This window comes from Bos grunniens, chromosome 11 (genome assembly GCF_055505025.1).
Source record: "Bos grunniens cultivar Pamir isolate PY7600 chromosome 11, Bosgru_T2T1.0, whole genome shotgun sequence".
NCBI classification, from domain to species: domain Eukaryota; kingdom Metazoa; phylum Chordata; class Mammalia; order Artiodactyla; family Bovidae; genus Bos; species Bos grunniens.
The window spans coordinates 6,765,206-6,777,929 of record NC_141175.1 but is presented as its reverse complement, the minus strand read 5'-3'; the positions used below and the strand labels follow the sequence as shown (position 1 = coordinate 6,777,929).

At 44.3% G+C, this 12,724-nt stretch overlaps 2 protein-coding genes across 2 annotated transcripts in view; both read left to right on the top strand.

Annotated features, from left to right (window-relative positions):
* The first annotated feature begins 2,568 nt into the window (after positions 1-2,568).
* ABL1 (ABL proto-oncogene 1, non-receptor tyrosine kinase) overlaps positions 2,569-12,724 on the top strand; it is a 142,252-nt gene continuing 132,096 nt past the window's right edge. The window contains exon 1 of the mRNA XM_086323453.1: positions 2,569-3,418. Coding sequence (XP_086179579.1) covers positions 3,283-3,418 — 136 coding nt within the window. The 5' untranslated portion in view covers positions 2,569-3,282. The remainder of the gene's footprint in view (positions 3,419-12,724) is intronic.
* Positions 2,570-2,787, top strand: LOC147362399 (uncharacterized). Its single transcript, XM_086323464.1, has one exon. It carries the CDS (start codon positions 2,570-2,572, stop codon positions 2,666-2,668), a length of 99 nt encoding a protein of 32 aa, XP_086179590.1. The 3' UTR covers positions 2,669-2,787.

Sequence of the window (12,724 nt, the reverse complement as noted above, 5' to 3'; positions counted from 1 at the left end):
GGATGAGTCCCTCCACCCCCACGCCTCATTTGTACCCCAGCACCTAGGACAATGCTTGGCACACGGGCTGAATGCTTGTGAATGATTTATTAGTTCAAGAAGTGTGGGTTAGAGTTCTGATTTGATTGGTCAATTTTAAGCTAGAGAGTGAAGAATGAAGATGCGTAGGAAATGATGAAAGGGTGAAGAGGAATAAAAAGTGAAATCTTCAAAGAGAAAGGATGATGGTAAGGATAAGGTGATGGGTAAATTAAGGGAACAGGGTGTTGACACTTGAAGACTGATCTATAAGCCAGGATGATGTTCATCAGCCAGACTATTCAGTGATAGAGCAAAGCTAACCTAGTTAACATCTAAATATAAATTCTGCTTCTGAATTTGCTTCACATTCAGTACCTCCAAGGAACTCTATTTTTACAAGCCAGTATCTATAAAATCACCATTTCCCAATCCAGCAGAAATATTTCTAAAATACACAACTGAACATAGAACACCTATAATGCAACTGGTTTTCCCCTACTATCAGTAGCAACTTCTAAAATATCAACTAACTTTAGATCAACAGTTACTTGATATTGAATGATACAACAGAAAATTCAAGGCTTTGGAGTAGTATCAGTCTGGGCTCAAATTGTCACATGACTAGGCCAGTGACCTTCAGTAACACATCTTACTTGGTTTTCTCATCTGTATACAGGGGATAACATTACTTGTGTTACTGGGCTACAATACAGTAAGGACTAAATGAGAATATGGTTTATGAAGAGCAGAAGACCACAGTGTAGATTAGCTGTGATGAGTATATTCCCTTAGAGATGGGTATATCCTGGCAGGTGCATTGCTCTGGGGAGACGTGGAGAGTGAAGAAGGGGACCAGGAGGGTACATTTTAGTTGCATAAAAATGGGTTATGGCATGTGTGGATCTGGTTGCATGGGTCATTAGCTAGTTCTGTAAACTCAACAGTTTCGGCTAACATGTTTTTATGTGACTATGCGTACACCCCTGAAATTAGATCGTGTAATCTTTTTCTACTGTTTACCCCGCCCCCCCCCCCCCCCCCAGTTTTATTGAGAAAAAGTTGACAGACATCACTGGACAAGTTTAAAGATTCCTTCTCTCTCAAACACCTATGATCATGCTTCGCCTCCGAAAAGTTCTTAAAATACTGTTAATGAGTGGGCTCCCCGATACTCCAAAGAAACAATTCGTTAGCAATATGTCGACGCTCTCCAGTTCTTTATTTTTCGCTCGTTCTAATATTTATGCTTCTTGGAGTCAAGGTGGAAGTTGGTGAGGGGCGGCAGTGGAGGCACCAAATAACGTAGGTTTCGAGGAGCGAGCTAAATTCTAAAGAAGCTCAAGGAAGCGATCCAACTCCGGTTCTGGGGAAATCCAATCCGCAGTTTTCCCCTTGCTTTGGTTCCTCGCCGGCCTTACCAACCCGCTCAGGGGAGACATTGGCCAGCCCTGCGCGAGGCCGGCTAGAGTCCTCTGGCTCCCAGGAGGGCGGGACCGACGCTCAGGAGCCTGGAGCAGAGGGCAAGTCTCGGGCGATTGCGGACAGGGGCGGGGGCGCAGCAGGACCACAAATTCCGGCCTGCCCCGCGGGCTACGCCGAAAGTGGTTGGTTGGGAGCTCTAGCTCCGTCGGCCAATGGGGTGCAGGAGAGGGAGCTGACACGGATTCTCGGGGGCCAATGGCAGTGCAGGGGAGGTGGGAGCTTCCTTACCATTCACCTTGCCCCTCTGGAGAACCACATTTAACAGGTCGTACGGGGCCGGACCTTGGAGGGCAGGGGGACCAGGGCCGAAAGACGCCGCAGTGTCTCCGAAAGCGGTGTCTGGAGGGTCCCGGTCCCCACGCGAGGCGCGCACCGGACGTCATCGGGGGGCGGGGCCGGGGCGGGGCCTGGCCTCGTTGTGGAGCGGCTAGTAATCCATCATGGCGGCCGCGAGGGTCGGTGACCGTCCCTGAGCAGCGCCGGAGCCGGAACCGGTTCCTGGGTCCTGCAGCTGAGGAGCCCGCCTTGCGTTGTCCACGGCCCCTACTTGGGCGGGGAGGCCGGGTCTTGCGACGGAGCCCGGGGGATGTGACTGCCTGGCAGCGGCGGCCGTAGCCACGTTCGGGCCCGGGGGAGGCGGGTGTCTCGGACAGAGACCCCCCCCCAGGCTCGGGGCAGCTGAGGCGGCCGGGCCTCCTCCCCGTTCTGTCCTCTACCTGCCTTCGGGGCCGCGAGAGCCCGTCGTCCCTTATCAGCTCCATCCTGGCTCTGGGACCCTGGGGTTGTGGTCTCTTTCCCCAGACCTGGGGACACCCCGTTTCCTGAGGCTTGGAGGAGCGTCGCCCCCCGGAGTAAGCCGCCCATGCCCCCCCGCCCCGGCAGCCTCCCTCTTTACCCCCGAGCCGCCCCTTAACTCCGAATCCCGGCCTCAAGTTTGGCCTCGGAGGCCCCCCTCATTCAAATCCCCTCCCTGCTGTCAAGTAGCCTCCCCTTCCCCCCGCTCCCAGCCTCCCCCCCCGCCCCCCCACGTTGCTCCCGTGAGCCTGTAATGCCCTGACTTCTTCCAATGTCACCTACGGCCCCCTCAGCCTCAGCCCAGCCAGAAACTTTAATGCAGAGGAAAAGCCTGGACTGGTTTCACAGGCCTTTTAAAAAGCGGACTTAAAAAGTTGCTGGCCATGCATTCCTTCTCGTCAGAGGGCCAGCTCTCGCTGAAGTCGGGGTGACCCGTGTCCTTTTCCGGAGAGCAGGGTAGAGAAAAAGCAGGAGCGGCAGCTAGTGTGGCAGGAAATTTGTTGGAAGATGGAGACACCAAGATAGGGGGTGGCTGACTTCCCCAGGAAAAGTTCTGGAGGAGCATTCAAAGACCGATCCACGTTTCCTCGATGTGTGGAAATCGACACGACTTTAGCCTCACTGACCGTTGTACAGCATCCCCTGTGAATATTTCTCTTTAGGTTTTTCTCCTTGAAAGGGAGGAAACGTAGCCAGTAAAAGACACGTGAAATCCAGGAACTTTGAGGTCGCACTGCAGTTACATTACTTCGAATTGATAAACTGCGAATATAATCGGAACTCCTGTTTGCACACGTCAACCTAAAATCCTAAAATCTTCGCTTCCTTTTATTGTGGAAGATGTCTTGTGATTGACCTCAGTTACTGACTGGTGGAGATGCGGGGAATGTGAAATCCCACGTAAAGACCGTTTCCTTCTCAGCTCACTGATCATTCTGAAAGATCTTGAACCCTCTTCTGGAAAGGGGTGCCTATCCTTGCTTTATGGGGCAGCAGCCTGGAAAAGTTCTTGGGGACCAAAGGAGGCCAAGTCTGCCTGCCCTGCACTTTATCAAAGGAGCAGGCAAGAAGGAGCCATCAAGGCACGGGGGTCCACACTGCAATGTTTTTGTGGAACACGGTGAGTGCTCTTCCAGATTTCTGGTCCTATTTTCTGCTTTGCCATGCGTAAGGAACTTTCGAACCACAGGGCTTGTGTTGGTTCCTTCCAGCTGTATTTAAAACTTCAGTTCCTGTAGTTATCTTTTAGTCTCACGTGGAACTTTCTTTGTATAAGAAAAAGTTACTTGGTGACACTGGATGGCTTTATTCAAAGTCTTACTGATTATTTCTTGCCTGATTGCCTTTCTAACTCACCGTTGACCTTGGACAAGCCATTTTACTATTCCAGTTTCCTGAGGAGGTTGGACATAAGCTATTTCTCAGGATCCATAGTCCATGATTCTGCTCTGACCTATGGCCTGGGCTCTTCCTTCCTCTGAGGTACATGGATCCTTCACTGCTTTATCTGTGGGAAGATTTCAATCTTATCCTCAAAGGGGTTTGTGCACCCCCCAGAGCTGAAAACCACAGGCCCTAGTTGACACTAATAACCTTGATCTTTTCAGTCATAAGTAGAACTTGAAAATCCTCACTTTGGAGCTACGTGGAAACAGTTGGGGGAGGCCACATTCCTTGTGAACTGAGGAGCCCCAACTTTCAGTGGTTCCACCTGAGACAGGGAGTAGTCCTTTCCTCAGAATGGAGCTTTTTATTCCTTCTCTCTTTGTTTCACATGACACCTGGGGCAAGAAAGGTTGTCTTTGACATTTTTATGAACACCACTGGCATTTGAGTGCTGACAGTACATATTATACTGGTCACGTCCAGTAATTCTGCGTGAAGTTTTAACGCTAAGGATCAGCTTAGACTGATGTCTGTGCCAGGGGCCAGCCACGCACCAATTAATTAGCATCCTGTTTGTACTGTCACAGCCTGACATTTTTCAGACCTAGTACTTATTAAAATATCAGTCGAGCCCACCCACCCTCTGTAAGCAAATGGACGACGTGTGCAAGTAGCATATACTTTGAAATTCAGTCACAAATACCCTTAACAATCTGTGACTACAATAAACAAAGTTCTCTATTCAGTGAACTTGTATTTGACAATTGAGGTTTGATTTTTCTGAGTAATCTGGGTACTTGGATTTTATTTTTGCCTTGAAACATGTTGGATTTTACTTTTGCCTTGAAACACGAGTTGTATTTTAGCATTGGTTTTAGACAGGTAAATAAAGTAATGTATTATGGCACTTCCCACGATCAAGATTTATAAGTGAATTATTTGCATTTCAACTAGTGATGATCATGCAACCTTAGGTAGTGAGAATTGTTCAGTCTCTGAGTCACGTCCAACTTTCTGCAACTCCATAGACTGCAGCTTGCAAGCCTTCCCTGTGCTTCACTGCCTCCCGGAGTTTGTTCATATTCATGTCCATTGAGCCAGTAATGCCATCCACCCATCTCCTCCTCTGCCACCCCCAGTGAAAATTGGTACAGACTTTTTGGAGAGCTTTGGCCAAACATATCTGAATTTAAAATGTACATAGCATCGACCCAGTAATCTCACTTCTAGGAAGCGGTCCTAGCATGGAACAGTGTAGTGCCCTTGGTGTGCCTTTCACCCCTTCAGGGGGTCCAGAGGTGAAAACTTTTCATATTAACACAATACTAAGATGTTGGGCTTCCCCAGTGGCTCAGCAATAAAGAGTCCACCTGCAGTGCAGGAGTCGAGGTTTCCATCCCTGGGTCAGAAAGTTCCCCTGGAGAGGGAAATGGCAACCCGTTCAAGTATTCTTGCCTGGAGAATCCCATGGACAGAGGAGCCTGGCAGGCTACAGTCCATGGGGTCACAGAGAGTTGGATACGACTGAGCTGACCTTAGCATGCACTCACACAAGACGTTATTTGCAATCTTTGCAGTAATGGTGCAAAAGTAATGTAGGCTTCTAGGCATGAATCAAGGTTGTGGCAACTAACCATAGTAGCCATTGTGTTCTTCATGCCATGCACTCATAGTAAACTAGTTCAGTTCAGTTCAGTCGCTCAGTCGTGTCCGACTCTTTGCGACCCCATCAATCGCAGCACGCCAGGCCTCCCTGTCCATCACCAGCTCCTGGAGTTCATTCAGACTCACGTCCATCAAGTCAGTGTTGCCATCCAGCCATCTCATCCTCTGTCGTCCCCTTCTCCTCCTGCCCCCAATCCCTCCCAGCATCAGAGTCTTTTCCAGTGAGTCAATTCTTCACATGAGGTGGCCAAAGTACTGGAGTGTCAGCTTTAGCATCATTCCTTCCAAAGAACACCCGGGGCTGATCTCCTTTAGAATGGACTGGTTGGATCTCCTTGCAGTCCAAGGGACTCTCAAGAGTCTTCTCCAACACCACAGTTCAATAGCATCAATTCTTTGGCGCTCAGCTTTCTTCACAGTCCAACTCTCACATCCATACATGACCAAGGAAAAACCATAGCCTTGACTAGACTAGTAAAAATAATAAATACATATATTTTTTGGTTTTCACTTAAGGATGTTCCTGATGAAACAGCAAAAATTATTAATTTTGTCAATTCTCAACTGTTAATATCTTTGTAATCTTCAGTGAAGGAACTGGAAAGTACTTCTGTGTGCTGTTTGTCTCTAGGAAGAGCTTTGGGCAGTGGTTAGTTCGAGCTGAACTTGCTGCTTTTTTCATAGACTACCATTTTTACTGACAAACTGGTTATTCAGATTAAAAAAATGTTTTAAAAAGTGTTTCAAGGAAAACAGCTGGTAGTGTCTGTTGTCAATGAAAACATCTTTGCTTTCCAGCAAAAATTAGGGTTTTGGAAAACTTGTATCTGCTCCTGTGAAGTAGAGATTGGTGGTAATATTTATAAACACACTATTTTGATGTCTTATAATGGACTACATTATTTGGAAGACCTGCATGATCCAGTGAACTGATATTTTGTAAATGACAATACATGATGTTATAAAGTCAAGCACAGGTAAAAAAGATTCATTCAAGGGGCAAGAAGGACCATTGAATTTTCATGTAACAGAATACAAATATTAATTGATACGAGTTTTAGATTCTATATCAAAACTAGCCTTTAGGAAACTACCACTTACCGAGTTTGGTGTAGCTTCAAAGAACAGTATCTATAGTTATCTACAAATGGGGGGAAACAAGCCATTTCCCAGTGAAAACAGACATGTTTATTTTTAGGTGAACAAATGAATTATTTAAAATTTTCAGTTTAAATTATATTACAGTAAATATTGATGAGGTAATCTATATAAAAGCACTTTGGGGTTCTATATAGTTTTCAAGAGTGTAAAGAGGTGAGATAAAAGTTTTTAAACTGTTGTTATAGAAAGTCTATCAAGAAGTCATATAAGGGAGTGAGCAAACAAACCGAAATAGGAAATCATATTAGGATGTTTATTGCCCACATACTGTAAGTGCCAACACGGAAAGCTGTCCATGTACTGGTAAGTGGAAAAAAGCAGTTTGGGGATCAGTCTACGTGGTGTGGCCCCATTCTTGTAAAACAAAAATTAACTATTTATTTGTACATGTATGGAAAAAAGATAGAAGCATTTAGACTGACATAATTGTTAATCTCTAGGGAATTTGGGATTTAGGTGAAATAGCAGAAAACTTACACTTTTTACTTTGCATTTGTGATGTTTCAGACTTTTTACAAAAAATTTGTTCTATTTTGTAATACCCAAATTAGGGTTTAAAAAACAAATTGATGGCATCTCAACCAAATAGTCAATTCTTTGTAATACATATTGTTTAATGAAAGAAATTGCCTAGATCATGTTTTAACTGAAGACAAGTAAATTTCTTTGGACTTTGGGTATACTTTTCCTAGGGGAGCAAATGGTTCTTGATCTCTCACAGGCTGATCTTTCTAGAGTTGGTTAATATCCATATAGTTTGGATTGAAAAACTCGCAGCCGTAACATACAGTGTTGGACCAGACGTGAATCTGGAAGCCAAGAATAGTGTGTGGTACGGTGGTGGTGATGAACCTGAATGGAATGGGCAGATGGCAGCTTTTTGCTAGGATTATTCAGGGTCAAAGGGCTAGTCATATGTACAGGCAACGGGGGAAGGAAACCATCGTATTGTTTTATGGACCTTCTGTTCCTTCCAAATTTCAGTGTCTTGACTAAGAAAATTCACTTTTGTGAAAGTTGGTAAAACAGGATTGAAAGCACTCCCTAGTAAACTTGTTTACCTTAATGTGTCCTTTTCTCAGCAAATATCTATTGAGCTCACACTACGTTCCAGGAAGTGTTTTAGTCGTTGGTGATACATTAGTGGGTAAAAGCACCTCCCTGCCCTCCTCAAACTTACGTTCTAGTTGGTGGAGTTATTGTTCATTGTTCAGTCACTAAATGGTGTTTGATTCTTTGTGACCCCATGGACTATAGCATAGCAGGCTTCCTTGCTTTTTACCATCTCCCAGAGCTTGCCCAAACTCATGTCCGTTGAGTCAGTGATGCCATCCAGCCATCTCATCCTCTGTCACCCCTTCTCCTCCTGCCTTCAATCTTTCCCAGCATCAGGGTCTTTTCCAGTGTGTCAGTTTATCGCATCAGGTGGCCAAATTGGAGCTTCAGCTTTAGCATCAGTCCTTCCAATGAATATTTAGGGTTGATTACCTTTAGGATTGACTAGTTTGATCTCCTTGCTGTCCAAGGGACTCTCAAGAGTCTTCTCTAGCACCACAATTCAAAAACTTCAATTCTTTGGCATTCAGCCTTCTTTCTTTTTCTACTGGAAAAACCATAGTTTTGACTATACGGACCCTTGTCAACCAACTGATGTCTCTGCTTTTTAATATGCTGTCTAGGTCTGTCATAGCTTTTCTTCCAAGGAGCAAGCATCTTTTCATTTCATGGCTGCAATCACTGTCTGCAGTGATTTTGGAGCCCAAGAAAATAAAACCTACCACTGTTTCCACTTTTTCCCCATATATTTTTCATGAAGTAATGGGACCAGATGCCATGATCTTTGATTTTTTAACGTTGAGTTTGAAGCCAGCTTTTTCACTGTCCTTTTTCACCTTCATCAAGAGGCTCTTTAGTTCCTCATCACTTTCTATTATTAGAGTGGTTTCATTTGCATATCTGAGGTTGTTGATACTTCTCTTGGCAATCTTGATTCCAGCTTGTGATTCATCTAGCCCAGCATTTCACATGATGTACTCTGCATATAACTTAAATAAGCAGGGTGACAATATACAGCAAAATCCTTTCCCAATTTTGAACCAGTCCTTTGTTCCATGTCCGGTTCTAACTGTTGCTTATTGACCTGCATACAGGTTTCTCAGACAGCAGCTCACGTGGTCTGGTGTTCCCATCTCTAAGAATTTTTTTGTTGTTGTTGTTTTCATCTCTAAGAACTTTTCATAGTTTGTTGTGATCCATACAATCAAAGGCTTTAGCATAGTCAATGAAGTAGAAGTAGATGTTTTTCTGGAATTCCCTTACTTTCTCTATGATCCCGTGGATGTTGGCAATTTGATCTCTGGTTCCTCTGCCTTTTCTAAATTCAGCTTGTACATCTGTAAGTTCTTGGTTCACATACTGCTGGAGCCTAGCTTGAAGGATTTTGAGCATTACCTTGCTAGCATGTGAGATGAGCACAATTGTATGATAGTTGGAACATTCTTTGGCATTGCCTTTCTTTGGGATTGGAATGAAAACTGATCTTTTCCCAGTTCTATGGCCATTGCTGAGTTTTCCAAATTTGTTGGCATATTGAGTGCAGCACTTTAACAGCATCTTCTTTTAGGATCTGAAATAGCTCAGCTGGAATTCCATCACCTCCACTAGCTTTGTTTGCAGTAATGCTTCCTAAGGTCCACTTAAATTCACACTGGCTCTAGGTGAGTGATCATACCATTGTGGTTATCTAGATCTGGTTAAAAGGATCATTAAGACCTTTTTTGTATAGTTCTGTGTATTAATGCCACCTCTTAATCTCTTCTGCTTCTGTTAGTTCCTTGCCATTTCTGTCCTTTATTGTGCCCATCTTTGTGTGAAAAGTTCCCTTGTATCTTTAGTTTTCTTGAAGAGATCTCTGCTGCTGCTAAGTTGCTTCAGTCGTGTCCGACTCTGTGCTACCCCATAGATGGCAGCCCACCCGGCTCCCCCATTCATGGGATTTTCCAGGCAAGAGTACTGCAGTGGGTTGTCATTGCCTCCTCTGTGAAGAGATCTCCAGTCTTTCCCATTCTGTTGTTTTCCTCTATTTCTTTGCATTGCTCACTTAAGAAGGCTTTCTTGTCTCTCCTTGCTATCTCTGTTGAGTGTATCTTTCCCTTTCTCTTTTCTTCTTTTCTCAGCTATTTGTAAGGTCTCCTCAGAAAGCCATTTTGCCTTCTTGCATTTCTTTTTCTTTGGGATGGTTTTGGTCACCGCCTCTTGTATGATGTTATGAACTTCTGTCTGTATTTCTTCAGACACTCTGTCTACCACATCTAATCCCTTGAATCTATTCGTCATCTCCACTGTATACTCATAAGTAGGATTTGACATAGGTCATACCTGAATGGTCTAGTGGTTTTCCCTACTTTCTTCAATTTAAGCCTGAAGTTTGCAATAAGGAGCTCAACACCAGCAACAAGTAAAACATAGAGTTGCTGAGGAGCTGAATAACACCGAAAGGGACAGGGACTGTTAGGGGGTGACTTTAGTTAGGGTGGCCAGAGAGGCTCTTTGAGAAGGTGGGGTTTGAATAAAGACCCGAGGAGGAAGGTGAGGGAGCAAGCCATGGAAGTAATGGCTTTCAGGCAGGAGGGGAATCGAGGCGTATGGGGGCCCTAGGTAGAGCTTGCTTAGCAGGTTCGAGAAGCCCAGAGTACCTGGAGCAGAGAGAGTGAAGGAGGGTTGCAGGAGATGAAGTGAGGGAGCCGGGAGGTTGGCTGGAGAAGAAAGTGGCCTTGTTGTCCACTTCAAGGATCTTGGCTTTTCCTCATGTGGTCTTGGGAGAATTTCGAGGGAGGAGGACCACAACCTGCTTCGTGCTGTAATGAAATCTCTCTGGCTGCTTCGTCCTGAAGGGGAGCCGAGGAGGCAGGAGGGAGTCCACTGGCCATTGATGGCACTAGTCTGGGTGAGAATGGCGCTGGCTTGGTCCAGGGTGGTGGCTGCGGTGAAGGGGTCAGATTCTGTGAATATCTGAAGGCACTCCTGACTAGATTTGTTCTTAGATGTGGGATGTGAGAGAAGTCAAGGGTCCGGGGACTGAGTGACTGGAAACATGGAGCTGCCTGTTCCTGAAATGTGAACCAGAGGGTGGGAGTGTGAGGAAGTGGCAGGGACCTGGAGCTGCTGCTTGCACTGGCTGTGTGTGAGGCGCCTGTGCGTGGCTCTGTCAGATATGCGTACATGCACACCCAAGCTTGACTTCAGGGAGGCAGTCCAGGCTGGAGAGGGAACCCGAGGGTCACCAGGTTCTCGCTGGCATTTAAAGCTACGAGAGTGGATGACATCCCCAAGGGAGGACCTCCGTGTGTGTTTCACATAAGCAAGTTGCCGTTCGGTGGTTTATGAAGTTAAGACTTGACACCTTTTTGTAGGATTAGTTTGAATTTTTTTTTTTTTCTTTTGCGGAGGTCAGGGTGGTGATATTCAAAATTTTACAAGAGAATGATTATAACTCATGTTTAAGTTTTAAATCCCATTTCTCTAGGTTTTTCCACCCTAAATCAGAAAGTTGCGGAGTTAAAAAAAAATTTGCACACGAGTTTTCCTGTTTTTCTTGGTAGTGAATGTTTTTAATATAAAATCATTTCAATTTGTAAAGCTTTGTAATGCTTTTCTAGTTAGTACTTTTAAAAATGGAAGGTTTTTTCCCCTCTAAATTATTTCTAGATTTTCTAATTTTAAGTTATTACATTCTGTGTCTTTCAGGGTATTACTTATTTAATTTGTACATATCAGATGTTTTACTATGAGCTTAACTGAAAAATGATTGTAAGAAATTATTTACTCTCAGTTTAAAACTATTTCACTGTTTTCAAATAAAACTTTATTCGAAGTAACCAAATAGGAACTTCATAGAGCAACAATATAGTTCTTACTGTTGTTAAATTATATTATGCAACCATATAGATTAGAAGGTGGGAAGAAGTACAGCTGTTGAGTCTTATAGGTATTGAAGTTCAATTAGGTCTTTAAATAAAGAGGTTGTTTGGAAAGATTATATCATGTACTTTATGTTAGTGATTGGGGTTGTGGTACATGAACTAAGAAAATGCAAAATTGTATGTTTGTAGATTTTTCAAGGCATCCTGTTATTTTTCATAGTCTAATACATTTTGTATGGCTTTCTTGTTTTTCATCAAATCTTATTCCCCATTTTTTTAAAAAAAAACTTATTTTTGGCATTACAAGTAAGTTTTTTAAAAATTTTATTGACCTATTATTTATTTTGGCCGAATTATTTTTGGCTGCACTGGGTCTTCGTTGCTGCATGCTGGCTTTCTCATTAAAGCCTCACCTGGCTTTAATTGCAGCAGGTGAGGGCTGCTCTCTAGTTGCAGCCCACGGACTTCCATTGCGGTGGTTTGTGCAGCTCTAGACACTTGGGTTTGAGCAGCTGCGGCTCCAGGGCTCCAGAGCACAGGCTCAGTAGTTGTGGCACATGGGTTTAGTTGCTCTGCGGCGTGTGGGATCTTCCCGGAACAGGGGTCAAACCCATGTGCCCTGCACTGGCAGGTGGATTCTTTACCACTGAGCCACCAGGGAAGTCCCTTGTTCCCCTGTTTAAGAAATATGCTAATAATGTAGAAGAAAACAGAAAATTCAGAAAACAGAAAAATGGGATTAGTAACGGAGGATAATCAAAGATGATTTAACTGAAAGAGTTTTTACCTTATTTAAATGAAGCAACCTAGCGAAGAAAATAATAGAAATTGGAGGAAAGAAGAAATCACTTTGTATTGGTTAGGGACTTTGCCGGTGCCACAGATCTCCATGTGATAACCACTGGTGTGTTGTGAAGTGTGTTGCAAAGAGATGCATTTAATGAGTGGGAGGGAGAAGGATGAGTTAACATGATTGAGTTGGGAATTACACCCATAGGAGTATGTCAGGCATATTATCTGAGTCTGTGGGCTAAAAAGATGAAGACTGCTACTCAGAAGATGAGCTGCAGTAAGGGGAAGCACTCCCTTAGGGCCTTCTGCGTACATCTTCTGCGTGGTGGTTGTGCCCCGGACGTCACTGTTCTGTGTGTTCAAAACCCATCTGCCCTTCAGAACTCTGCTTGACTCCCCCCTCCTTCTTAAAGGCAGACTTTGATGTGTTGTTTTTAAAGGGTTTATTTCCCAGATATTTGGGAGAGTCTAGATATCTTACTGATTTCAAACTTAATTCC